At 45.8% G+C, this 27914-nt stretch overlaps 2 protein-coding genes across 7 annotated transcripts in view; one reads left to right on the top strand and one right to left on the bottom strand.

The window, feature by feature from the left end:
* The window catches only part of LRRC7 (leucine rich repeat containing 7), a 625380-nt gene extending 598218 nt beyond the window's left edge, over positions 1-27162 (top strand). For 3 of the 6 annotated variants that reach the window (XM_055138683.1, XM_055138675.1, XM_055138677.1), the window contains one exon: positions 923-21557. In XM_055138683.1, the coding sequence (XP_054994658.1) occupies positions 923-1030 (108 nt within the window). In that variant the 3' untranslated portion in view covers positions 1031-21557. Of the gene's footprint in view, positions 1-922; positions 21558-24855 lie in introns of those variants that run through there. The other 3 variants (XM_055138674.1, XM_055138676.1, XM_055138678.1) reach the window with 3 other exon arrangements.
* Positions 23807-27914, bottom strand: part of LRRC40 (leucine rich repeat containing 40) — a 38660-nt gene continuing 34552 nt past the window's right edge. The window contains exons 14-15 of the mRNA XM_055138684.1: positions 27169-27354; positions 23807-24695 (exon numbers count right to left, since the gene is read on the bottom strand). Of these exons, the coding sequence (XP_054994659.1) occupies positions 24590-24695; positions 27169-27354 (292 nt within the window). The 3' untranslated portion in view covers positions 23807-24589. The remainder of the gene's footprint in view (positions 24696-27168; positions 27355-27914) is intronic.

Here is a 27914-nt window from a genome sequence, read left to right as displayed (position 1 = left end):
TTCAATAAAATAAAATTTTTATTAAATAAATAAATAAATTCTCCAAGTGATATAAAAAAAAGACCTGAGAGTTAAAAGTAGGTAAGGGATATTTTGATAACCTTTAAATATCAGTATTGCAAATTACAATGCACAAAAGGACATGAGAGAGAGAGAGAGAGAGAGAGAGAGAGAGAGAGAGAGAGGGAGAAGAAAAGCATCTGTCATAGAGACAGGCAAGGGATGGGGTTGGGGGGTGATGGGAGGGAACCTGGGGACACTGATGCTAGGAAATGTACCCGGGTGGAGGGACGGGTGTTGGAGCACTGTATGACTGAAACCCAATCATGAACAGCTTTGTAAGGGTCTACTTCACAGTGATTCAGTAAAAAAGTTAAAAAAAATAAAATGAAAGGAGCATCTGTTGATGCGGGGGTGATACAGGACAGTGTTGTGACTGACAACCATTAGTTACTTGAACATTTTTTTTAAATCTTTGCAAGAATAAAAGTGTAAGTAATGAGTTTATGTAGTTAATTTAAATGTGTTACAGGTTTTCATGTTTGGTATATGCATTTTTTCCAACATTCAGTGAAAATCCTTGCAGTGGTGTGGGTGACTACTTTACCCTAGGACAACTGGTGTGTGTGTGTGTGTGTGTGTGTGTGTGTGTGTGTGTGTGTGTGTGTGTGTGTGTAAGTGAATCCCGGTCAGCTCTGTGCAAGGCAAGCGTCCTATCTGCTGTACTATTGCTCTGGCCCGGTAAGCAAGTAAAAAAGAACGAGAAGAGAAGGAATAAAAAAGAAAGAAAGAGGCCAGAGCAATAGTGCAACTGATAGGATACTAGCAACTTCTTGCTGCTCAAGATGTCCTTGGACCTTACGGCTGGAAACAGTGATAAGTACCTAGCATTGACTGCTCTATTTTATTTGTGTCTTTGCAGGCAAATGGACATAGTTTTGTACATATGGAACATGAAAAAGCTGTATTACTACTGAAGAGTTTCCAGAACACAGTAGACCTAGTTATTCAACGTGAGCTTACTGTTTAAATATTTTTTATAAATAGTGAAGATACGTCTAGCCAGACCTAATGTTCAAAAATAAATTTATACATAGAAACAAATTTTGCCAATTGCTGGACCAATGGCAAACATTAGTGCCAAATGTATAATACTATATGTTAGCACTGGTCACCCTGAAAAAATGTTAACTATATAAATATGATGTTCATGTGGTTATGTATTAGTTTAATTGTCAGCCTCTGGCTGCGCATTGGTGCAGTTTGTTTTTGTTCTTGTTTTTGTTTTTTAATCAAATAAGTTTCTTCTCAAAGTGGATTTCCTATAATTTCCAAGCACGGAAGCACACACAACAAGCTCTTTATGAATTCTGCTCTCCATCAGAAACACTGCCTCAAAGTTATCTATGCCTTTATATAGAACATACGAATATAAAGAGTTGTAATTCCCATTAAATATTTCTAGCACAAGGTATATGTTGGCATCTATACAAAAAGAATATAGAGAAAAACAATATTTTCATAAACTAAACATCTCGGATTGAGAAAGAAAATATATCTTAAAATAAGACTTTACTATAACGAATCTTTTTCAATAAAAATAACATGATAATGCCTTATGAAAGTAACTGTACATATGGTATAAAGTGTTTGTATTGGGTTCCATATTTATTTGCTAAATTCTCATGACACAGAGTGAAATATTTCATAAATTAGCCATTTGTCTCTGGGACCTGAATAATGATAGGACTAACGAATTTGTTCAATGCCTTTAGCTAATAACAATACATGCAGAGTTAAGAAACAAACTAAAGATCATTGTAGATAAATCTTTTTCACCACAAATTTAAGCAGTGAATGATGGGTGGGAGGAAAGGCTCTGCATTAGCTTCACGTTTCTGTTGACTGAAAACTGTAAAATCCTTGTGACCCCTTTCCTTGTAAATATGGGCTTTATTTGTGTGTTGCTTTATCTAATTTGCTACTTTTAAATCATTACAAATGAGTTTGGGAGCTTGATAGGATTTATCATTAAGAAAGACTGATGTTAGGGAGTTAAGGGTGGGTGATGTAAAAAACTTTGGCATTTAAATATAAAACTTCAAATATCATTTCTCAGAGCTATGATCCACTTGTATTATTACTTTCAGTGCCTGGTTTTGAGGACAGAAATCTTTTTAAAAGTATTTTCCCCAAAAAAAAATTTAAAAATATATAGAATCCTGAATTCTGTCTCACTGGAGAGAAAAATAAGTAGATTTCTTACAGAATCATTTATTTTTCACTCTGGAAAAGCCTTCCTCTGAAGATGATCAAACTTTGTCCATATTTTCCTTTTTATAATAGTCTAATTAGTTTGATTTAGATAGTTATTTGAAATTTCAGAACAGTTTCCTAGAATATGGTTACATTCATTCTTGTATTTCAATACAATTTCCCCATCCCCTTTTTTAGATATATATATATATATAATAGCTTGCCTTCCTTCACTTTACATGTTAGTGTTTTGAGTAGTCTATTAGAATTTTCCAATGGTATTAAATTGGTATCACCAAAGCTCTGAGAGGAATATTTGTAGGTGAACTGTTTTATGGAGATATTGAAAATACTGTATTTTTGTAGGGTCTATTAAAATGAGTGTCACTAACTAGAAGTACAGTGGTATTTTTTTTTTGGCAATAGAATTTGTCCCTTGAAGGCAAAGGAAGCTTCACTTTATAGAAATTGCACTTATTGTGAGGTTACTCTCTGTCAAGGTGACATCATTCCATGAATTCAGAGGGTTGAACAGTAAGCAAATAATTCAATGATTGACCGGTTTCTTATGTTTCCTGGAAGTAATTTTCAAGTGCATTGGAGTAGACTGAGAGTTTCTGATGAGAAATGTCTTTCAGAGCCTAAATTCTCTTGTCAAAATTTCACACCAAACTACCTTCTCCAGCTGCTGTGAGCAGATGAGCTTCCATCACTGGCCTCATAGGAAAACCCAGACCCAGAGCGGTTCCCTGGGTTGTCAGACTCGGTGGGAAGGTGGGAGAAGCGCCAGGGAGGGACTTCTGGAGTCTGTTCCCTCCTTCTGATCAACCCAGGGATTCTGAGGACCAGCGCTGAAAGGATCAAGCCCAGATAGGTCTCCTGCCTTCTCAAGGTGATGACTGAGTCATTGTTTGAGCCAATGCTTGCATCCTTCCTGTTCTGCAGTTCAGAAGTGAAGGGGGAATCTCTGGCCCACTGGGAAAAAAACTCAGGGGTCCCTGAACCCCTCATTGTCCACACTGTTGTGTGCTGACCAAGGGCAGGTGAGGGTTGACTAACTAGAATCACTTCCTGTGAGATGAGGCTATTGAGCTGATTCTGCAGCGAGCAAACCAGGAAGACATTGATTTTTTTTTTTTTTTTTTTTAGTTACTGTGTTTTTCGGAGTCACAGGCTTTGCTGCCGGAAATTAAAATCTGAGTTGTGATGACAAGCTCAGGGTGTGCCTTTCAAAAAAGAGAAAAAAAAAATCAATGATAAAGAAGTGGAATTCACGATTGTTCCCATAGAATCTACCTCTAGGTCTTTGGTTTGTGTTTGGAGTCATTCTGCTGAGGACTCTGGGTGTACTGGGGTAGGGTGGGAGACACAGTGCAAGTGGGAGGAGAAAGATGGAGAGGAGGCACAGAAAAATCTTTAGTAGAATTGCTGCCGATTTTGCAAGCCCAAGAGACTTTAGTGGACAAGGATTTTCAACCCTGTGGCTTCCGATTCATTGTCACGAAAGTTCTTCTAAAATTTCAGTCTTCTAGACAGGTCACCTTATAGCTACATACTAATTTCAAAATGTGAGTGTAATTTTGACAGAGAATTTTATTTTTATTTTTATTATAGACTAGATCACATGCTTACAATAAGGGTATAGCTTATTGATGTGCCAAGCTTTAGAAATGCATCACAAAGTCATTAGAGAATTTTCAAGAGGCAGTATTAAACATGTATGTTTATTCAAACAATTTTATTGTTCATTGAAACTCACAAAATGTGTCCCAGCCAATAGGAATTGTAATTACTTAGGCACCTAACCATGTGGTTTCTGGGCATCCCTCGGATTACTACCTTCAAGATGGAAAACAGTTTCAATAAAGGAGTGACAGACCAGAATCAATGGGCTCTCATCTTAAAGATAAGTATGCACAGCTCTTCTGTAAATGTTTATTTAAATGTAGGACTAAAAATGTCTTTTACCAGAAAGATAAAGAGAGAATATTCAGAGGGAGGAAAACATTAAGAAAATTAGATTTGCATATTCAAAGGTTAAGTGAAAAAATAATATCTGGATCTATCAAAATAATTAAAGGACATTATAATTTTTAAATATATCTATATTTATATGTTAAAAAGTTAAAATTTTTAGCCATACAATATACCTAATATCTTTACCACAATTTAAATAGTTGGAAAAGAGAATTTTGCCAACTGGTCTTTCCAATGATGTTTAATACCATCCTAGATAAATTTCTGCCCTTTATTGGTTCATGGATCAAAATCTCTAGCCTGATGGGGCCAAAGCGATAGTCCAGCGGATTTGCCTTGCATGTGGCTGACCCGGGTTCAATCCCCGGCATCCCATATGTTCCCCCGAGCACCGCCAGGAGTAATTCCTAAGTGCAGAACCAGGAGTAACCCCTGAGCAACGCTGGGTGTGACCCAAAAAGAAAAAAAAAAAAGAAACTCTAGCCTGATTACCAAGAGTTAACAATATGATATAACTGACAAATAGTTTTGGTGGTGTTAGAATACCACTCAAGTCTTCCGTATATTCGATCAAACAACGTTTGACTGACCAAGCAGCAGATTTCCTGAAACTCTGCATCAACCAAAAGAACCAAAAGTGATGCAAATAACTAAACCCAGTAGGTCAGGAAAACAGGCCCTTGCATTCATGTCAAGAAAAGCAGGGCTGAGTTTCTAGCAAATTTCCTTCTCTTAAAAATTCCACCTCTTTTGAGGCTTGATAAATTGTTCGGACACTGGTAAGATACTCTCTCTTATGGTTACCTGATGAGCTGGGAATTCCTTGGTGGGGATTTTCAGATTCAAGATCATTTACATGGCCCATTAGCCATACAACCATGTTCTGTTGAGAAAGGATCCCCCTTGTATCAGAACAGTTCCTCGTAGCTCAGTAAAACATACCATCCAAGCATATACTATGGCAAGAAACTAGAGTTGTGGGTGGCGGAGAAATAGATATCCAGAAACCAGGCGGGTTAACCACAGGAGATTCTGGGCTTCAGTCCTCCTAAGCGTCTTTTGGGCTCCAATTGATCTCAACTGTTCAGAGAATGTTTTTGAAGCGTCCCCATGAACCAAAATCACAGCAGATGCGTGAAGGTCTCTGGTTACATTCTGAACTTTCTGCAGTGTTTCTGTTGTTAAGATCTTTCTCCTGAGCTTCTTAGAGAGCCATCCCTAGGATGCTCCCATGTGGCTGGCATGAGGATATGTTGTTCCCTTCAAGTCGGACCTTGAATATCAATTGGTGGTTCTAAGTGTCCAGATTAGAAAGGACTTTCTTGGGAGAGCCAAGAGCCTACAATAGTGGCTTTAACCAGGCTTCAAAGGCACATGACGTGTCTGGAAACTGCAAAGGAAATTCAATACGAGGGTAAGGTTGGCAATGCCTTCTCAGATTGGTAGTTCCACTTCTGTTGACCTACGATTTTGAGGATTGTCTGTAGACCTCCCAGATGATTGCTGTGAGGGACGAGTTCCCATCGGCTTCACCTGGGACCCTGTCTCCAAGAGGATGGTTTGAACTGGCTGGAATAGTGCAAGGGGCCAAAATCCCTATTCGATGCAGACTATGGTATCACGTCTGGTTCCCCAAACACCACTAGGGGTCACTCATGAGCTCGGGAATATCCCCTAAGCACCATAAAGTGTGACCCAAGAACAAAACAAATGAACTGTAAAAAGAAATCTGACCCAAGGCCAGAAAATCAGCAGAGGGATTAAGGCACTTGCGTTGCATGTGGCTGATCCTGGTTTAATCCCCAGCACCACATATGGTGTGATGCCTGAGTGGCACCTCTAAGTGTTGCACCAAAATATTAATAAATAAACTAATTAATGAAAAGCCTGGTCCAAAGAAAAGACTATGGGACAAATTTCAAAGGTGTGATTCTTTTTGCCCACCTCACCATTTTTTCCCCTTTAAGAAAAAAAATATTATTTTAAGTTTTTCATTCTTTGGCATCCATTTCAATGTAGTGATGGGCATTGAGAAAAACATCATCCACTTACCCCTAGTTCTATGAGTCTGTTTTTGCCTTAAAACTCTCAGTGATGCCCAATTGTGTTATTATATCAGATCTTCCCCCACACACACACACACACACACTTTTTTTTCAAGTAGCATCAAGAGAAAGAGGCCACAGAACTTGATGTCAAGTACCTCTTTACTGCCTAGCATGAGAAATCTTAGTACAGGGATTTTTGTTTTCTTTTTTCTCTATTTCAGCAAACTGTATTTCCTCCACAGAAAAGCAGTAATTATCTGAAAGCTGGGTGCTTACAGTGTGCAAAATGCTCAGGGACCTTTTGTGGAGAAGTATAATGGCATTGAAAGCAATGTTTAGAAGTTTTTCTTGAGCATCTACTGTGGGTCAGGCACTCCAAGGGATGTGAGCTGGTCCCCTCCACACAAATGCTCCCAGTCAAGTGGAAATAGGAAGAAATATCCACACCAAAGCCAGCACCAGGCTCTGGCCCTGCCCTAAGCCCCGGAGGGACCAGAGGCAGCTCTGCCACCAGATCTCTGAGTTCAGGTGTATGTTTCCCACTGACTGCAGAGTTGTCCCCTCTGCGTCCTGTGGCCTGTGAGTGATGTCTGCAACATCCGAGGGGCTAGGAAAGGCATGAGAGGGTACCATCTTGGATGGGAACTAGGCAAATGGCAGCTCTTGAATCTCTGGAAGGGAATCTTGCCAGTTAGTTGGTTTTCAAAAGGAGAGAGGGTAAAGGGCAAAGGTGTCCCTCACTCGGACCCCACGTGGCGGGGAAAGAAAAGTTGGGACTTGGAAAAGCATGGAGTTTTGGGTTGAGTATCCCCCAAGGGCACCTCCTGTGACCTCTCTTGTGGACAGTCAGGATCACAGGAGTCCCTTGGGTCCACGAAGTTAGAGGAGCTGGCTGTGCTTCCGGCTTCCAGGCCTCACTTCCTGCTATTGCGGAAGTGCTTCTCCTGGCTTCCTGCCCTTCGGGGGCCCATGAACATTTTGGTTTCACATGCATCAGAACTGATCTTTCTCCTTCCCATGTCAATTTGACGTTCTAAATCTAGGACTTGCTTCCTTTCGTCTACACCCTACATAAGCTTGGAGGTGTAGACACTGAAAACGTTTTCCCTTCCCGGGAGCCTCTCCCTCTCCCCAGACCTCTGGTCTCAGTCTTCACCTGCAACTTCCGGAATGTAAATCAACAGTAACTGGCAGGGCCCAGCTCGAACACTCCCTCCTCCACAAAAATGGCTTCTAAGCCTTAGTGGCAATAAATCCCGCTTCCTCAGCTGCGTCCTCTTCATATCTGTGTATTTTAAGAATGTTTCTCACATGCCACCAACATGGTAGCTGTTGTGTCTCTCCTGTGGACTGTAACAACTTGAGAGAGAGCAGAGAGGCCTCCTTGGGAGAGCACCGTGGAGAGAGCACATCGTGTTGCCTTTCCAATTTTCCTTAGTGTCTGTAGTGCTTGCTCAATAAATATTTGTGCAAGGAATAAATGGGTGGCCAGCTTGGCAGACAAGCACACGCTTCATGCATTTTGTATTAAACAGGGAGCTGATATTCAATGATATTCAATTTGCATAACCTGAACTACAGATCTTTCAATTGCTCATGCCTAGATTTTATTATTATTATTATTATTATTATTATTATTATTATTATTATTATTGTATTACCATGAGAGAAGCAGTTACAAACTTGTTCGTGACTGGGTTTCAATCATACAATGTTCCAACATATAACCGTCACCAGTGTACATTTCCCACCACCCATGTCCCTACTTTACCTCCCGCCAACCCTCCCCACCCCACCCCCAGCCTGCCTCTGTGGCAAGCACATTTCTTCTTCCTCTCTCTTACTCTCTATCTTTCTTTCCTTTGGAGCATCATGCTTTGCGATGCAGGTTCTGAACGGTTATCTTGTATATCCCTGTATCTCCTTTCAGCACTTAGTTCTTGTCCAGCATGATCATTTCCAACTATCATTGTCATAGTGGTCCCCTCTCGGTCCTAACTGCCCTCACCACCACCCCTCCACGCCCCCCCACATGCACACACGCTTGGGGCCACTTCCGACCCGTCCTCCCGGCCCTTGTTCCTACTCTCCTTGAGTTATTCGCCTCATACCAGCTCATGCCTAGATTTGATTTTTTTTTCTTTGACAACGCCTTTGGCATCAACCCTCCTTCCGGGCTCAGCATTACTAAGACCTCCTGGGTTCCACTGTTTCGTCAGCAGTTGTCTCTCATTTCCTGTTTATGCTCCCAGCGCCTTTACCACCACCCCCCCCTCCAAAAGCTTGCAAAGTAGCTTTCCTTTGCTGGATGGGAGTGCCTCCTCCCTAGTCTCACTGATTGTGGCGTTTTGGGCTCCTTTTCTTGGAAGAAGGCATGCCAAGAGACTCTCTCCAAGAAGGGAAGGCATGAGTCTGAAGGCGGGGAGTCCAGGCTGGGTGCTGGGCACCTGGGCCAGCCCCTCCTCCCTCCACAGGCCTGCGAGCCTCGGGAACCGGTTGTCTGCCTGTTCACTGTGACCCCACAGATTGCTTGGCTAGAGCTACTTTGACAAATTGGAAATGTGGGGACTTGAGAGAGGGCTGGACGGTATGTAAAGAAAGTCCCCTTGCCCCATTTTAGCTCTAAAATGTCATGAAACAGCTGCCTCCTAGCGCCTATTCTAGAATAAAGGGAAGCAGGGCTGGGGGTGGGGGTGGGGGGTGGGGGTGGGCTCAGCTTTGCTTTGCAGGTGTGAGGCCCTGGGTTTAATTCCTGGTCCCCTGAGCACTGCTAAGCAAGTCCCAGGAACAGCACCAGCAAACCAAAGCACAAGTAAATCAAAGAAAAAGCAGCCTGTTTCTGTGGCTTTGGGCCATAGCTGAGCACGAACATTTCTCCACTCGGCATTTTGGCATCATTTCACGGACAAATCCACCACCTGCAAACCTAACGTTAAAATGTGAGATACTCCAGCCAGAATTTCTAGGCTATTGCAAAAAACTATAGAATGGCCATGATGAACTCTTTTAGATCACAGAAAACCTAGATTGCCTTCATAAAGCCACAAAGTTGCTCCCTGTGTTTTAGAAAAGTCAGAATCTGGACTCTTTAGCAATAAGAATGATAATATAAAAATAAGTTATTATACAGCATGACCATTACTTTCATAGAGACGTCCCTGGTAGGGGGGCAAAACTGAAGCCCAGCCCCTTCGAAGACAAAAATAGTACCTAAGTGGGGAGACCCCCTAGATTTAGGCCTAACCATCCCTAAATCGGTAAACGTTTCTCTATTACCGTGTAGGCTTTTGCTTTTCTTCCAAGTTAAACATTCTGTTCTCTGCCTCCTCTACAAAAGAATTCCCAGATTTTTCTATTTGGGGTTCACAAAAATTAGACATAGAATTAAATCCATTTCTCATCTACCATCGCGCCAATCCAAACAAAACTCATTACTCCATCCGTCTTTGTCTTTTGACTTCTCTGCATGAGAAGTTGCACTTTATTTTAATTTTCGAGGGAGGTTGGCGATCTTCAGCAGTGTTCGTGGGACCTGGGGCTGGTCACTCCTGGGGCCACCGTCTTGGTAGTGCAGGATTGGGCCTGGTGATACCTCCGGGCTAGACCCCACACTGCTCAGGGGACCTTGTGGTGCTGGGGACAGACAGGACTCAGGGCCCCGGCATGCAAGACATGAGCCCCCGCCCTTTGATCCCTCTCCCTGCCCTGTCTCTTCTCTAAATGAAGAGGGTTTGCTAGCTAGCCAGTTGTACCTGCTTCCCAGAAATGTTTTCTTTAAGAAGTTGTGAGTCTTCCTGGAAAGAAACTCTGGGATGTTTTCCTTGGACCCTAGTGCCCACGCCCACCCCACCCCCAACTCTCAGGCACCTAAGCTTGGGCCTCTGGACCAATCTTTAAGGGGGTGGGGCGGGGGTTGGTTACAGAGAGGAAGAAGGAACCAGTGTCTGAACAAAAGTGACATTTGAAAAGTGAACTGGTGAAGGATGTCAGAGAAGCAAGGGAGGGGGTGTGTCTCTGTGAGGATCCGTCATTTCAGTATTTTAGAAGAGTAAGAACAAACTTGAGGAGTTTTGCACAAGAGCAATTAATCCGTTGGTTTTTTTTTTTTTTTTGGTTTTTTGGTTTTTTCTTGTGATGGTGGCTGCCAGCCGGGATTGAATCCAGGTCTCAGGCATGCACGGCACAGGCTGAACCACTGAGCCGCAGCCCAGCCCCAGATAAGAAATTCTTAGCCCGATTGTGCAGAATGAGAAAGGGCAAAGAAGGGAGTACAGGACCAGCAGCCCCTGACCCCCGGGTAGGAGGGTTTGGGGGAGCGAATCTGCTGGGTGGACGGTCCCCTCCCCATCCCTTCTCCCCTGGCACCCAGAAGAGTCCTAGCAGCAAACTTGGCTTCTGGCCCCCATTCCAGAAGCCTCAAGAATTCAAAAACGGAAACGTTTTGTTCCGTTGTGACTCGTTTCTGGAGCCCGTCCATACAGCAGGTTGTTTCAAACATTTTCTCAACGCAAATGAGGTTTTTTTTTTTAAAAAAAAAGAAAAGATCGGCCATTATTCTGAAATTAAAGACAGTATCAAAGCCGGAGCCCCGTCCCAGAGAAGCCACAGACGGCTCCTCCCCAGAGATGCTACTTTTCAATCCGCCTGTTTTCAACGCACACGTGGTTACCAGAGCGAGCCTCCAATTTCGGAGCCCGCCTGCAGTTGGGAGGAGCCACCGCTAGATGGAGCGCGTGGACCTAGACCCGAAGCCGGAACCGCGGCTCTTCCAAGCTGGGTGACCACGTGCTCCCCGTGCCTGGTTTTTTAAATTTTATTTATTTATTTATTTACTTATTTTGGTCCCTGTTGCCATTTTAATAATAATCTTCCCGTGCTTTTTCTTAGAGAAAATTAATTTGAAACAATGTTACAAACACATAAAAGAGCTTGTTTCCAATGCTTTCTCTCCATCGTTTCAAATAGGGAAAAAAATCAGGCACCAGAGCTGAAAAAGCTTTAAAGAGCTTTAAAAAGTTATGTTCTGATCCAAGTCTGTGAGCAAGTAAGTCAGCCTTCCACTGCCCCTTGTTCCGTTTCATATTAATTCTGCTACAGCACCCCTGGTGTTCCCCTGCTTCTCTGATTTGCTTTTTGTTTTCCAATATTTGGAGCCTGCCTGGCACATTTTTGCCCAGCTTCTTGATTGGGATTCCCCGTTAGGTGAGGGATGTTGGCAATACATTATTTGATGTGTTTGTAAATTATTTTAGGTAGTTATCTCAAGCGGTTCAAAACCTCAAATTGCAAAATCTCAGCTGCTCAGAATCTCCCTGGCCTGGCTAGCCTGGTCTAGAAAAGTAGCTCTGCTGAATGTGTGTCTCTCTGTCCAGGCCTTTATTTTCAAGGAGCCCGAGCCAGTCCCTAGGTACCGAGCATAAATCAGCACCGACTTTTTCATTTGGTTGATGTGTGCGAGGGATGAGCGGTACCTCCGAATCAAATTTGACTTTTCCCCAAGTGAACAAGAAATGTCTCTCCGGTATCCCATCTGGCAATCCCTGGGATCAGGGGGTCTTTTGCAACCTTCCCCACCCTGTTCTTTCAGTCCGAGGTTCTGGGTCCAGCGCGGGGGACGTGTGTACCTGAGCTATTTCAGTTCTTAGATATTTGGAGATTCGGGGCCTCCGAGGGCTGCGTTGGTGTTTTAAAAGCCAAATGTCCCTGTTTACCTCTTTTGCAATAATTACCCCCTCACCCCCAGCTCACATAGCCCCTTTGTTCGCTCCTCTGTTGGCTAACTCCAAAGCCCTGCTTGTCTGAGAGTCCCGCTTCTCTGCCAACCATTTACTCTTTTTTCCTTCTCGCCGCAAGCACAAGCAGAGGGAGAAACAAGACGTTCTTTCCCCACGTCTCAGTGGGTCTCTTTAGACCCTCTGATGTTTCCCTCTGAAGGAAACGCTCTTCTCAGGGCCCCGGGCTCGCCGGCTCCCACAGAGAACGCTGCTTCTCAGCGACTTCACTCGAACCCTCTCTGGCAACCCTCGGTCCCTCCTGCCGTGACCTGGCCTCAGACTGAAGGGCGGTTTCTTAGGTTTGAGGCCAAGAGCGTGTCCTCTTTTCTGGAAGAATCCCTAGCTCCAGCTCCTGAACAAACTGAACTGGGACCCAACATGTTCGCACGTTTTCTCCGATGGTTTGCAGCGCCGGGGACTAAGCTCGGGTCTCAGGCGTGCAAGGGGCGCGTTCACCCCAGCTATGGCCACACACACCTTGACAGCCTGTCCACGCGGGGTTTTACTCTTCTGCCCACAGACTTTTGGATTTGCCTTATTTCCTCTTGCATCATCTTGTCTCAGCTCATCTTTTCCCTTGGCTTCCACAAGCTTTTCGGGAGAGATTTGGTTAGAAGAATCCTGAATTGAATGTTAGCATGAAAATGAAGAGAAAAATGTGCTTTCTGCACTTTGATGATGATGATGATAATGGGGTGTGTGTGTGTGTGTGTGTGTGTGTGTGTGTGTGTGTCTATGAGAGAAAGAGAGACAGAGACAGAGTCAGAGACAGCTGTGTGTGTGTGTGTGTGTGTGTGTTTGTGTGTCTATGAGAGAAAGACAGACAGAGACAGAGTCAGAGACATCTACTGGGATTGTCTCCTGGTCAGGGACAGTGTGTGTGTGTGTGTGTGTGTGTGTGTGTGTGTGTGTGTGTGTGTGTGTGTGTGTGTGTAAGAGAGAGAGAGAGAGAGAGAGAGTTTAGGGTTTATCAGTTTTCTCCCAAATGGCAGTTATTATCTCTGTGACCTCAGAGCCCAGATCAGAGTAAAGTCCTCAAGAATAAGAGCAACTCTTCTTTCCCCAACTTTCCATAAATTCCTCCAGCCTGCTCACCAACCAGCACCAGGAACACGGCCTCCTATTGCGAGCGGAGGGTCTTTCCTGCCCCACTCCCACCGGCCAAGCTGTAGTCTGTGCTCTCCTGAGTCTCCCTCTGACCAGCCTAAGATTGATCTCCTGCCGAACTCTGCCTGTAACCTTTAAGGAGTGAATGATCAGGGCTGAAAAGAGCACCCTGGGGAAGACCTTCCCTTGCTTGCAGCAGACCCTGGCTGGATCCCGGGCACCCCGTATGGTCCCCTGGGCCCACCAGGAGTGATCCCTGAGCACAGAGCCAGAAGTAAGCCCTGAGCACCGCCGGTGTAGACCCCAAACCAAAAATAAATAAATAAATAAGTAGTGATGGGCTCTCGCCTTGTACGTGTTTTTTGTTTTTAGTTTGTTTGTTTGTTTTTGCTCTTTTGGGGTCACGCCCGGTAATGCTCAGGGGTTACTCCTGGCTCCGCACTCAGGAATTACTCTTGGCAGTGCTCGGAGGACCCTAACGGATGCTGGGAATCGAATCTGGGTAAGCCGCATGCAAGGCAAACGCCCTCCCCGCTGTGCTATCGCCCCAGCCCCTCAACCCAGGTCTGATCCCTGGTACGACAGAGAGGACCCGAGCCGTGCCAGGAAGGATCCCTGATGCAGAGCCCGGACTAAGCCATGAACACAAACACATGAAGACAAATGCAGCCGGGGGCGGCCTGGGTGTTAGGCCTTGGGTGCAGAGGGGCAAGACCGAGAATGGGGAACGATGCTTTTCTCCCAGTGCAGGGAACCAGCAGCTTCATGGTTTCCATCTTGCTGGACGCAAAGGGCTGCTCAGGCCACAGTGCGCCTGTGGGCCAGTCTTTCCCACGGAGGCCCAGCCTCCTTCCTGGTTCGGAGGCTGCTGGCCTCTGCTTTTCCACTTCCTTCTCGCTCGGTCCTTCCAAGGCCTCTGGGGCCAGCGTCTGAGGGACCGCAGGGACCCAGGGCGCCCTCCCCATCCTGGAGGGGGCCCCCGGAGTCTGCAGAGAAAGTTCTGCTATTCTGTTGGAAGAGATGCAGCTGAGAGACAGGGAAGTCTTAGAAATCTTTGCTCGGAATCATTCACTTCGGCTCGGCCCCCCCTTCACACAGCTTATTCCGAACGTGCATTCTGCACCCCCTCCCACCCCCCCATCCACGCAAGGCCAAGCTCCCGCTTTGCTTCCAGCCCAGGCTGCTTAGACGGTGGAAACAGCAGTGAAGGTGAAAGTTGTCCCAGGAGAACGGGATCCAGGAGTGTCCCTCATTCTGCGGGTATAGACCCAGCCGCCTGCTGGCAACTTCAAGGGACAATGGTTGGGCCTGTACACCCCTCCGAATCTCCCCCACCTTCCGCCCCCCTCCTCTGAGCACCCTCCAATGCAGAGAGTTTGGCTGCTCTGGCCGCATCCTGAAGCACAAAGCAGCAAGAACTTCCCACATGTTGGGAGAGAAGAATTTTGCCAAAGATTCCCTTAACTACAGAATCCGTAACTTCCGACCAACTCCCCGTGTTGGCTTTTGTTTACTCTTTCAGATTCAATTCAAGGATTTCAAACCAAACCCCAAAAACTTTGAAATCAGCCTAGAGAAGGAACAGCAGCTCTGTAAAAGGGGCACCCGAAAGTGAGGTGCTCAGGACGGTCTAGGAAATGAACCTTTTGGTGATGAAGCCTTTTTTTTTTTTGAGGGGGACAGCATTTATTCAAAATATTTGCCAGGTGTTAAGAAGAGAATGCACCTTTTCTTTCTTTCTTCCTTCCTTCCTTCCTTCCTTTCTTTCTTTCTTTCTTTCTTTCTTTCCTTCCTTTAATCCTTTAATCTTTCTTTCTTTCTACTTTCTTTTCTTTTTTCTTCCTTCCTTCCCTCTTTCTTTTCTTTATCTCTTTCTTTTCTTTTCTTTTCTTTTTTTTTTTTTTTTTGCTTTTTGGGTCACACCCAGGGATGCTCAGGGGTTACTCCTGGCTTTGCACTCAGGAATTACTCCTGGCGGTGCTTGGGGGACCATATGGGATGCCGGGGATCGAACCCGGGTCGGCCGCATGCAAGGCAAACGCCCTACCCGCTGTGCTATCGCTCCGGCCCCTCTCTTTCTTTTCTTTATCTCTCTCTTTCTCTCCCTCTTTCTTTCTTTTTCTTTCTTTCTTTTTTTCTTTTTCTTTCTTTCTTTCTTCCTTTCTTTTTCTTTCTTTCTCTCTTTCTTTCTAGGTTACTCTTTCTTCCTTCCTTTTTTTCTTTCTTCCTTTCTTTCTGTAGGAGTACTGCTGTTTACTCAGCTATTGATTAAGCGAGAGTGCACCTTTTCAAATACTGGATGCAGTATTTTTAAATATAGAAACTGGTGCCTCGTAACGTTGGGTACTGTTGGAAAAGCCTCCTGCTGGAGATCAAGTCTTGTGAGAAGCTGGGGAGTTACATATTCAGGGGTCAATATTTAAAAGCCATCATGTTTTGCACTAGTAAAGGTGACTTTTTGTTTATTCAAGCACCTCACCTCAATTCAGAAAGAACAGCCGTGGAATGTGGTGTCTCTTTTATTTATTTATTTATTTTTAGTTTTTAATGTTTAATGAAATTAGATCTAGTTCAGGCATGCACATGATCTGATACACATCTAATGAAATGATTAGCCACACTCTCATCTCCTCACATCTCTTCCGTTTCTTTGTGCTAAGAGCGGCTGGCATCTCTTCCCAGCGAATCCCTAGCATTCACTACAATGGTCTTAGAGATCAGGCATTAGCGCATGGAACCTCTGGATGTGTTTAGATGCAAACATCATCCCCCCCAACTCCCCCTCTGGCCCTCCCTCCCCCCCCCCACCCCGCGCCAACCCTGCTTCACCGACGGCCAGATCCTCAGGGCCAAATCCTTTCAACGAAAGCAATAAATATCCCCTTCTTGGCAGTCCTTCAGGGAGTTCGAGATGGAAGTCTAACCAGGGAAGGAACAAAGTTTAGAAAACAGTTAAGGCGCTAACTTTTCCAGAGAGTCGCTGACCCAACTTCAAAGGAAATTGAGAGGAGTCTAGTCGTTTCCATGGATGGAGTCAAGCTGTTCCGTGTCCGGGGCAGGTGCTCGGGCCTGCTGCTGTGTCAGGGCCCCCCTCCTGGCCGGAACAGGACAGCGAGGTGATCGCGCTGATCACATGGAATCCGGACCTTTGCCCTCGGCCTGTTGCCTGACTCAAGGGAAAATCTTCCTTTGTCTTAGGGTCAGTTCAGAGCCACCTCTGCTTGGGAAGAGCCTAGGTTTATTATGATGATTATTTCGTCCCTTCAGTCCTTGATGGGCTTCACTTTAACAATTCACTCCTCTATCCAGTCTTTCTCATGCTTCCTCCCCACAAACAAGTGTTAAGGCCATGCAATTTCAATGGAGAAGGCCACTGAAATATTGGCACTGCCCTGTCTTCCGGTTGTTCATCGATTTGCCCAAGTGGGCACCAGTAACATCTCCATTGTGAGACTTATTGTTACTGTGTTTGGCATATCGAATACGCCACGGGGAGCTTGCCAGGCTCTGCCATGTGGGTGGGATACTCTCAGTAGCTTGCCGGGCTCTCTGAGAGAGACGGAGGAATCAAACCTGGGTCAGCCGCGTGCAAGGCAAACGGGCTGTGCTGAAATATTGGCATTGTGAGATACCCTTTTGGTATGAGCAAAAATCATACTGGCCCTATAGAAGTCAATGGTGAGAGAGAAATAGGCATTTTGAATGAGATCAATGACAGGGACAGTCATTTGCCCAGACCAGATGAGACTGGATGAATCTCCCTAGGAGCCTGACATCTATTTTCTGGGTGAGCTTCTAGGGTTTCCTGGGTATTGGGAAGGTGGGCTGGAAAGGTCAAATCAAGTCACCTGTGGACCTTCCCCTCTCCCCTGGGTGATGGCTTGGAAAGATGAGCCAAAGACTGGTGTCCCAGGAACAAGGTGTTCCGGGTAAGGTCCCAGGAAGCTGTCCGGCGCAGCTCTGCCTCTTGGGAGACAAGGTGGAAACTCTAAGCCTCTGTGACCGATTTTTCTGGAATTCCGGTTTGATGACTGTCCGCAGCAGAGAGACAGAGGCAACTGTGCACAGCAGAGTGACAGGCAAATGGGGCATGTATCAGGGGCAGTGGCTAGCCTCCTGGATGGGAACCTCATTGAAGTTCTAGGTTACTGGCAACCGCAGCCTTGATGGCAGGGACCCGGGTATTTGCAAGTCACGGTGTTTGGTTTTGTTCTGACAATTCGAGAAGATTCTTCAAGCAATAATCTAGAGGGCTGATACCCCCACTGGACATTTCAGCTGGGTACGGGTCCATCAGGTTGAGCGTGGACATGCCTGACAAAGACACTTTGAGCATCACCTGGTTGATTTCTCCTTCGGGCAGGAGAACTTGACCTCACCAGGGCCAGCCCAGACTGTAGGGCCCCGGGATTGCATGGCCCCTCTTGCCCAGCTGCCTTCCTCCCTCCTCCCCCGCCTCTCCACCACCAACTCTTGCTCTTCGGTCTGTTTTCATGCCACAGGAGGTACGTTCGGCTTCTTCCAACCCTCCAGTGCTCAGATTGCCATGGAGAAACCGGCACCCTATTCATTCCCTCCACCGCCACATTTCATTCTCCGAGGCTTGTTGTATTTTCATTTTTCTCCATTGGTTTCCATGGCGATGAGTCTGTTGGCCAAGGCAGTGGGACTCTGCTTCTGAGCCTTCGGCACAATACCCGCGTCTCCCGGGGGTCCTGAGGCAGCTGCTAGTGATACAGGCCGGAAGAGATTGGGGGCGCTGGCTCGTCCCTTTCCTCCCCCACCCCGCCGCATGCGCTCCCCCTCCATCCCCTCGCCCCACGCACAGACCCCAGAGAAGCCAGTCCACATTCACGGCCACGGCACAGGATCCCCTCCCCTCCCCATGCTCACCCGTGCAGCCCAGCGGAGGAAGAGCGAAACCCCGGGGGTGGACAGTTTCTCCTAAGGGTGCGAGATTCAGTGACTAGAGATACAGGGGTGAGTTGGGGGCAGCACGGAGAAGCAATTTGAATTTGCACCCATTTTGCTAGAAAATTTCCTTCTATCAGAGATAGGTCCAGGCTGGGGAATGAAGATGCTTTGAATTGATGCTCAGCCATCAGGCGGTTGGGACAGAAAAAGAGATTTTTTTTTTTTCCTGATGAGTCAAGTGGCTCGACTTCCTAAAATAGTCCTTTCCGGAGAGCTTAAACTCCGGGACCAAGAGGAAGCGCTCGCAAAAGATGGAGATGACAGGACTCTTCAGAGGCAGGGAGCTAGAGCTGGGGCCTTGGAGGACCCAAGCAAGGAAAAGGTAAGAGAACTCCGGGCACTTTAGGAAATGGATCAGGCGTAAGGAGCACTGAGGGATCCCGTGTGCAGAGCAAAGTGGCCTTCATCCTAACTGTCTAGGAAGCGCTTTTTTTTTTTTTCCAACTAATGTTTCCTTCCATGATAGACCAGATATTTTGTTTCATTTTAGAATCCCACTGTGGCTTGGCCTTCATTATATGCCTGGCAATTCTAATTTCTCCTATGTCCTCAATAGTTAAGGGGGGGAAAAAAAAAACCAAACCCCAAAAAACAGGAAGTTTTGATCAGAAGTTGACAGTCTGCCCATCTGCTTGTGTTTTGTTGTTTTTTTTTTTTTAAGAGACATAAATGAATTCAGGGGAATAAAAATAGATGTTAGAAATGAAAACGTGGGTCTCTCAGCTTTACTTCCGAAATGTTAATGATTCTCTTTTTCGTTGGGTCTTATAGAATCTGTGATATGTAAGCCTACTGAAATCTTGAAAGTTAGCTAGCTATATTGTACAAAGGTATTTTTGGCCCTTGGAAGGTTATTTTCCTACATTAAGAGAAGTTTTCTTATATTGAACTCTTTTTTATTGTGACTCAGGTTTTGTGTCTAGATACAGACACACATAATAGGTGTTTTTCTTTGCGAACTTGTTTTGCACAGGTGAAGTGAGTTAAACAATGTCCAGGGGTCAGCTGACCTTCCTGAAAGTTCTATGAAGAAAAGCATTGGATGGATGGGCAAAGGAAATCACATTCTATTTCTTTCCATCTATTCTTCCCTCTCTCCTTTTCCCAGCTCTCTACTCAAACACATCTCTTAGGAGATCGTCAGTGTTTGTTTGTTTGTTTTCCTGAAAATGCCCAGGAAAAACCAAGATGAAACTCTCAGGCAGGCAGACCATAAAGCAGTTTCCATGATTAGCCGAATGGCAATTTCCTTTCAAAGTGTATTGCTGAAATGTTTTCTTTTGCACGCATACAAAGCTTTTCCTCTCAGAGGGCTCGGCTGCTCCTGGATGGAGGGGAAGCCGCTGATCGCCCAGGTAGGAAGGAATATTGTATGTTTTCCTGGAGGAAATCGGTGTTGTGTTGATAACACCTAGTGTGGGTGAATGCAATAAATGTCTTACCGTGCTCTCCGTGGTGGAGGCAGTTCCCGTCTCACTCCCTCAACTACACTTTTCCTCCTCGAGAATGCAAGCCTTACTCTCTTCCGTTTAGAAGAAGAGAAAAATCGTTGATGGGTAAACTTGATACTTTTGTCTCAGAGCCAATCCAATTTCTTTTGCACTTAGTGTCCAGAAGGGAACTAAAGGAAGTTCTGAGGATGACTTTGTCTTCCGAGAGCGATTTTCCTACCTCCCTTCCCCTCCTGTAGAAAATCAGAGGCAAATTTATGGAACCGTTTATAAATTTCTAAGACCGAGATGAAGAAGCCTATAAAAAGGTTACAAGTTCTGTGGTTTTATTTTCCCTTTTTAACCACCCCTCTCCAGCTAGTTCTTTTCTATTCACATACTATGACGTAGAGAACAGTCATTCTAAATTTAGGATTGCTTTTGTACCTCTGAGTAATAGATTTTTAATTGGCTTACTAGGAATTATAATTCAAAGGATGCTGGATGGCTATGCTTTTTAAGTTCTTGTTAAGTACTCGGAAAAACTGTGTTTCATTCCTCACCCAACTGGCAATTGATTACTTTTGACCTGTGTCTTTAAGAAACAATCCTTTTAAAGATTGTATAAAGAAGTTCAAACTTCATTTATTTATATCTTTTTTCCATTCACAGACCACATGCAGATACAAATATTTCATGTTCCATTTAAGTCGTATAATCCAGTTAGTGAAATATTTCACTCTTCTGTAAATTGAAAAGAAATTCCTAAGCAGTGACATAATATTGGGCCATAATTATAGTAAAATAAAGACCGTCTCTAGACTCATTCTTTTTTGACATCTGACTTCACTACCATATGTGCAGCAAAACTGTGATATCTAAAGGCCAAATAACCAGAGCTCCGTTAGCCAGAGAAAGAACTTGAATTGGGATCTATTTTTAAAGAAAATTCCATTCTATTACCAAGTAGTTTTCCAGTTTACAACTTGCATCGGGAGATCTTTGTAAGTGCTTCTTTCTTTCTGACTTCTTTTGCAGTCTCTGTGACCATTTTAATGTGCACTAGTAAAACACTAACATTTTACAGACATATTGTATATTAATGCATGCATTTCACTGCATAGTTTGACACTTCCCTTGTAAAGCTTTTATGGAAGAAACACAGACCACAGCAGCATAGCAAAAGAGGCTTAATCTTTATAAATTGGGGCCTTTTCTGTCTCTTTGCTAGCCTCGGTGGCTGTCTACGAATTCGGGTGGGAGGGGGCAGGCAACACCTCTTAACATTTAAGGTTTTCTACATGGGTGAACTCTAGCCAATTCAAGACAAATTGCTTTATTTAATAAAAAATAAATAAATTTTATCATTTTATAAAAATATTAAATCATGACACGTTTAATTGAAATGGCTGTATTGTAATTAATATTTTGAGATAATTGTGATTTTGAGCTTAAATTACAAAATTGTCATTTTGTATGTGTTCAAACAATAACTGTATCACAATTAAAGTACTTTTGAGTTGAACGACATATTAATGTAAATAAAAGCTGAATGAAGACCTATTTACTACTTTATTAACATAGATCGTGAATGTACTTAACGGTTTTTTTGCAGTATGAGACCATAACGACCTTGAAAGCTGCTTCATTGTCTGTGTAAAGAAGTACTCTGAATCTCTATTTCACACTTACTGAACCAGTGACACTGATGACTGTCGGTTACTCTGCAAATGCAAGCTGTACTTCTCTCCGGTTTTATTTTCGGTATTGACGCTAAGCAGTAAAGGTGTAAAATGTGATTAGGATGCATTTTGAAGATGCTTTCTGTACAGATACAAAATACAGGGACTCAACTAATGCTGTGCAGTGTATAGCAGAGCCATTTTTCGGCTTTGGTGTACTCAACTTTTTCAGTATTTAAAAAAAAAAAGTGTTTTGAATAACCTAAAAGTCTCTTTATTGTATAAATAATAAACTGTCACCTTATTGTATCGTTGTCTTCTGTTTGACTCCCCAAGTGGTCGTCTTAAGCAACAACAAAATTAGGGGGTCACACCTGGCAGTGCTCAGGGATTACCTGGCTCTGTTCACGGATCACTCCCAGAGGAGCTGAGGGACCCCACAGGGTGGCAAACCTGGGTGGGTCGTGTGCAAGGCAAGCAAGAGCACAGACCCCCGGCCTTCGTGCTTCTGCGCTTGGTTCCCAGCATCCCCCACTTCCAACCTTATTTCCTTCTTGTGGACCCCTAGTTTATTTATTTATTTTTTTGACCCCTAGTTTATTGACTTAATTTTCACCTGTGACTCCTTGGAAGTTCCGGGGGTGCACAAAGAACCATCTGGTTCCAAAATCTATAACGCTATTAGCCATGTTTGAATGTTTTCATTCACATATTTTTTTCCATTTTTAAAAATTATTATTTAGATAATAACTGTAATTTAGGTAATTTTATATTCTAAATTATTATAAATAAAATTTTAAAAATTATTATTTTTCAATCCATTCATGATTGAATGTCAGTTATATAGTATTTCAACATGCATCCCTCTACCAGTGCACATTTCCCAGCACCAGTGTCCCCAGGTTCCCACCCATCACCCCCCATCCCTTGCTGCCTCTTTGGCAGGCACTTTTCTCTCTCCCTCGCTCTCCCACTCTCCTTCTGTCTCTCTCTCTCTCTCTCTGGGTATTGCAGTTTGCAATATTGATACTGAAAGATTATCAAGAATATCCTTCACCTATTTTTGACCCTCGGATCTTGTCCAGCATGACCGTTCCCAGCTACTAATGTCATTGTGGTCTCTTCTCTATCTTGCCTACCCTCAGCCCCACACGCACTTGTGGCTAGTTCCTATTCACATATCTTTATAATGTTTTTCATACAAGCGTTCCTCCATCACCTAAAAGCTACTCTTAAGTATCTAAATTTACGTGAATTGGACTGACTGCCAAACAGACTCACATGGTAAGTTTGACCATGATGGCCCTGCCTACTTCTGGTATTTTGGTGATGTCGGGAGGACTCATTCAGGTTGAAAGATGCGAGCTGAAAGTAGACTACAGACGGAACATGAAGACCACTCAATACCTCTGTTGCAAACTACAACACCCAAAAAGATCGAGAACAAAAGGGAATGGTCTGCCACAGAGGCAGGGTGGGGTGGTGGGGATGGGGTGGGGGTGGTGAGAGGGATACTGGGATCATTGGTGGAGGAGAATGGGCACTGGTGGAGGGATGGGTAAACGATCACTGTATGACTGAAATGCAAACACAAAGGTTCATAAGTTTGTAACTGTACATCAGTGATTCTCTAATAAAAATCTAAAAATAAAATAGAAAAAAATTAAGTCGAGCTTATCTATAAGTAACCCATTTTAGAAAATTACCATATGACTAGCCATTATCTTATGGATGTTATAGGCAAATTTTAGAATCAGTCACTGAAAACAGAAAAATGCAGAAGGTTGAACTGCAACATGGGCAGAGGCTAGAGTGATAGTACAGAGGGTAGGGTGCTTGCCTTGCACACAATCCACCTGGGTTCGATTCTTGCCACCCCATTTGGTCCTCTGCGCCCCACTGGCAGCGATCCTGAGCACAGAGCCAGGAGTTAGACCTGAGCACTGCCAGGGATGCCCAAACACCCCATCCCCACGAGTGAGGCAAGCTCTGAGGCAGAAGAGCTCTCGGAACTGGCACCAGGCGGTTCTTTGTGCACCGCCAGGAAATCCCAACGAGTTACAGGTGAAAATTAAGTAGATGGGGGGGGGGGGCCCGGCAGAATACTAGGGGTCCCCAGGAAGGAAAGAAGGCTGGAAGCGGGGGATGGTGGGAAACAAGTTCTGGAACACTGACTGGATAAATCCCTGCTAGAATCAAACAGCTCAAGTTTGTTTTGAAATTTCTGCGCGGCAAAATGATTTCCTGCTGCAGTTTTCTGTAGAATTAATACGATCTCTAGCAACTTTTAAGTTAGTTAAAAAGGTTTTGTCTTGTTCTCTGGAGCCACACCTGTAGGGCTTGCTCCTGACTCTACACTCAGGGACCGTGTGTGGGTGCTGGGGACTGAACCTCGGACAGCCACACGCAACGCAAACACTCTACCTCTCAGACTATTGCTCCAGCCCCTACTCATTTTTAAAGAGGTACTTTGTTGGGTAGAAACTTAATATTAAGACATACTAAATAAAACGATCACAGTAGTTTATGTGAATTTTAAAAATGACACAAACAGAAAATAAGCAGTCAAGACTTTATTGTTTTCACCAACTGTGTTCTGCGAGGCATTTTTGTGGTATCAGAAAGTATAATAAAATTATTTCATATGACATAATGGAAAGGCTAGAAATGTTTCAGCTAAATTGAATTAGGAACAAGGCAGAGAATGCCAACTAAAAATAAACATGGAGACTAACCATAAGAAGAAAGTCCTTTCGTGGTTAAAGCAAAGGCTTACTTTTCATTTTATTAATTAATTAACTGATGCTGGGCGAGATCTGCCTGTTCCCAGGGCTGACGCTGGATTCCGTCCTCAGGGAGCTACACGCGGTGCTGGGGACTGAGCCCGCTTGGCCAGGGGCGGGGCGAGTCCTGACCCCTCGTATCTCTCCAGCCCAGAGTCTCACTGTCTGAGCAGCAGAGTACAGTACTGAGTCCATTTCAAGTCAAATTTACAAGTAATGAAAAGGCAAAACTGGATGGTCATATTCAAGTGAACTGATCCCATTCTACATACACAAACGGAGGTGGAGTTAAAAACATTTCCCAAAAAAGGCGCTGTCATCGTAAAAGTGCGAATTGACACGAGTTACCAATTCGCTGCAGAGGGCACCGCTGTGTACGCGGGATGGAGAGCAGGGGGCGGGGCGGGGGGGGAGGTGGATCGTGTGCAGGATTCGAACAGACACACGGACAGTCTGTGCAGCATCACAGCGTAAACATCCACCTTAGACGAGTGTCTGCAGGCGAAGGACGACCACGAGGCAGACCACCCCAGCCTGAGCCTGGCCCAGGTGCTGCCCCTAGGTCGGGATCCGGTCCCGCAGGTACTCCAGCACTGCGGCGGTTCCCTTCACCAGCACGGCTGCCCGGGGGACGCGGAACGGGTTTCCGTCCAGGAGCAACGTCCTGCGCAAAGGAGAAAGGAGACCGTGAGCAGCGTCCTTGGGGGAGGCTTCAGTCTGGATCATTTTGGAGCCTATTTGTGTTTCCCCCCGCCCCCACGTGTCCCTTTTCAAACCCTCAACATTTTAAACGGAATTATAACTATTAATAAATGTATTCCCAGGTGCTGCGCTAAGTGATCTGCCTTCACTGCCGACGGATGAGCCTAAGACGTGGGCACATCAGTTTCCTCTCTGACACAGCGAGGGAGGGGAGCTTGGGCATGCGAGGGACTGATGGCGCGGCAAAGCCAGAAGCCTGTGACCCGGATGCCGTGCTGACCTCATGACCAGACACGAGGTGTCGGGACTGGACCTCCACCAGCAGCAGCGAGCTCGCCGAACAGCACCCACGCCAAGAACCTGAACAACCCGAAGCTCCCCCATCCCCCGGAGCACGGGCAGGCCGCTCGCTCTCCGAGGCAGACCCCGACCGCGGGGGTCGGCTCAACACCCTGAGGCCGACGGAACGTCAGACACCGCCCGGTTCCACGGGCCTGTCACCGGCCGGGGCTCGACAATACAGCACTGCCTTGGGGTTTCCGCCCCGACGCCTCACGAAGTGCCCCCTGGTGTCCACTCCGTCCTGTCCTCTGTGATCGCGGCGCGAGGGGCGAGTGCAGAAGGCTGACCAGCTCCCCTACACACAAGACGGCAGCGACGCGCCTCACGGAAAAGCACGTGAGAAATACGCTTTCCGCGGGGCTGAGTCAGAGCCGCGGGGCCACGAGTTCAAGGCTGGGGCTCAATGCTACCGGACAGGGGGGCTTGGCTTCGGGGGGCTCAGGGGAATCCAAGGCACTGAGGACGGAAGCCAGGGCTCCCGCTGCAAAGCACCTGGCCCCACTCTCTGAGCCACCACCCTGGTCCCACCGTAGTTAGCGCCTAGAAACCGGTGACATGTCTGTCCGCTGGCCGAGGACGCTCACAGGAGCCTGACTCTAGACTTGCCCCGGCAGTACTGGTTCCCAAGTCACTAATCTGGTCTCAAGGACCCCAGGAAACACAAGGACTGCAAATGACAGGCCTCCACTGCACCCGCCTCCCGGCACTCACTACCTGAAGCATCGAGGAGACGCCAGCGCCGTCCACGCAAAGGAACGTGCCAAACCACTCGGAGCAGCTGGCACTTAGTAAATTCCTCCCGACACGCCCCACTATGCCTCTGTCAACACCCCCAGCTCCCGCCGACAATGCGCGAGTGCTGAGGCAACCCCCCTGCAGGACAAAGGAAGAGTATGAACGAGCCCAAACTAAGCATGATGGGAAATCAGAGCTGGGGCGGGGGAGGGCCTGCAGGGAGGGCCACCAAAGGGATCTTCAGTAATCTTGACTGGTTACTGGTCAAGGCATGGTGACAGCACCTGAGGTGGACGAACCAGCAAACACAGAACAAGAAAGATCCTGTCACAGGGGAAAGCAACGGCAGTAACGGAATCTGATTTAAAAAAACAAACAAATTAAAAAAAAAAAACAAGGAAAACATGCGGCTATGGATGTTTAAGCAACAGGAGTGTCTGTTATACACACATAGGGTAACGAGGGAAGCATGCCCCGAGCTATCAGTCATCACACGCACACACACATATACCCAATCAATGGCCGAAAAGCAACACTAACACTCAGGATTGGGGATTTTGTTCATTATTTGCCGTATTGGATATGCCAAAGACAGTAACAATAAGTCTCACAATGAGAGACGTTACTGGTGCCCGCTCGAACAAATCGATGAGCTCGAACAAATTTTGAACAGGACATGACACTTGTTACCTTGACTTTCCTGCAACAATACTTCACCTGCAAGAAAAACCTGTCATTTTAGGAGGGGAAGAGCACTGGGGGAGGGAAGCAGACACAGGTCAAGGGGTGGGTGTGAAACACCGTATGCCTGAAACCCAATCACAAGTAACTGTAATTTCGGGGGGACTAAAAGAAATTAAAAAAAAAAAATTGAACGTACAAGACAAAAACCAAAACAAAACAAAGCTTAGTTCTGCTTTCTGGAGAAGGCTGCGAGCCGAGCGCCAGTCCCGCCTGTCAGTGCTCAAGGGCGACTCCTGGTCTGTGCTCAGCAGGGGTCTCTGCTGGTCCCTGGGGGGACCAGGTGTGGTGCTGGGGACTCAAATGGGGGGGGGGGTGACAAGGAGTCAGGACCATACTACAGCAGGGAAGGCGTTTGCTTTGCACACAGCTGATTGGGGTTCGACCCCCGGCATCCCAAACAGTGCCCCAAGTCCCGCCAGGGGTGATGCCTGAGTGCAGAGCCGGGAGTAAGGCCTGGGCACCGCAGGGTGTGCCCCTGCAAATCAAACTGGGGCTAACAGGACGCAGGGGTCTTAGCTCCTGTACTTGCTTTCTGGACCCCAAGGCAAAAAACAACAACAACAAAAATTTTACTCAACCATCCAGATAAATGAACAACTTAGAACGGTGGTTACCTTAAGCTCACACAATTGCCAAGCTCGGGGGGGATTTGTAGGAGGTCGTTGTTCTGAAGGTCCAACGTCATCAGATTCTCCATCGCCTTCATCTTTTGCGGGTCCACAGATCCCACCTGATTATTACTGATCAAAATTGTTTCCAGTGCAGGGAGGCGATACAGAACGTCGGGTAGTATTTTGAACCTATTGAGATGTTAATACAACACCGAAATATATTGGAATTAGCAGCAAAAACATTCTTTCCAAGAGGTGATGCTAAGTTTGCTCTGAGAGAAGTTTGTTTTATATTTGGTGTGTCTCCCAAATATCCCAGAGGACAGAGAATGGGCTCATTCTGGAAAGCCTATATCTGAGATGGACACGAATTCTCTGGTGCTTCTCACATTCAGTAACCCAGGGAAGCCTCCTGAGGAACCTCGATACACACCGCCACTCAGCTATTGTTCCTCAGCTCGTCTTTGTTTCTTGAGAAACAGAACCACTGGCTGTAAACAAACAAAAATTAGGGAGCTGTATTTTGCTTTGGGGATGCTTTCAGAATGGGAGCACTGTGGGTTCCTGGAGTGAGGCACTGGTCGTCAGCACCCTCGTCCACGGCAGCCTGCAGAGCCCAGTACAGGAACCACAGGACCACGACACAGAAGACAGGATCTCTGGCAGGCAAACTTCCAGCCAGGCTGGAAAAGACAGCGAAGGGCCCGTTTCTACCGAACCGGAAACTCCTCCAGCATCGCCTGACTCAT

This window comes from Sorex araneus, chromosome 5 (genome assembly GCF_027595985.1).
Source record: "Sorex araneus isolate mSorAra2 chromosome 5, mSorAra2.pri, whole genome shotgun sequence".
NCBI classification, from domain to species: Eukaryota; Metazoa; Chordata; class Mammalia; order Eulipotyphla; family Soricidae; genus Sorex; species Sorex araneus.
Note: the sequence above shows the minus strand (reverse complement) of the source record. Positions and strands in the feature narration are given on the sequence as shown.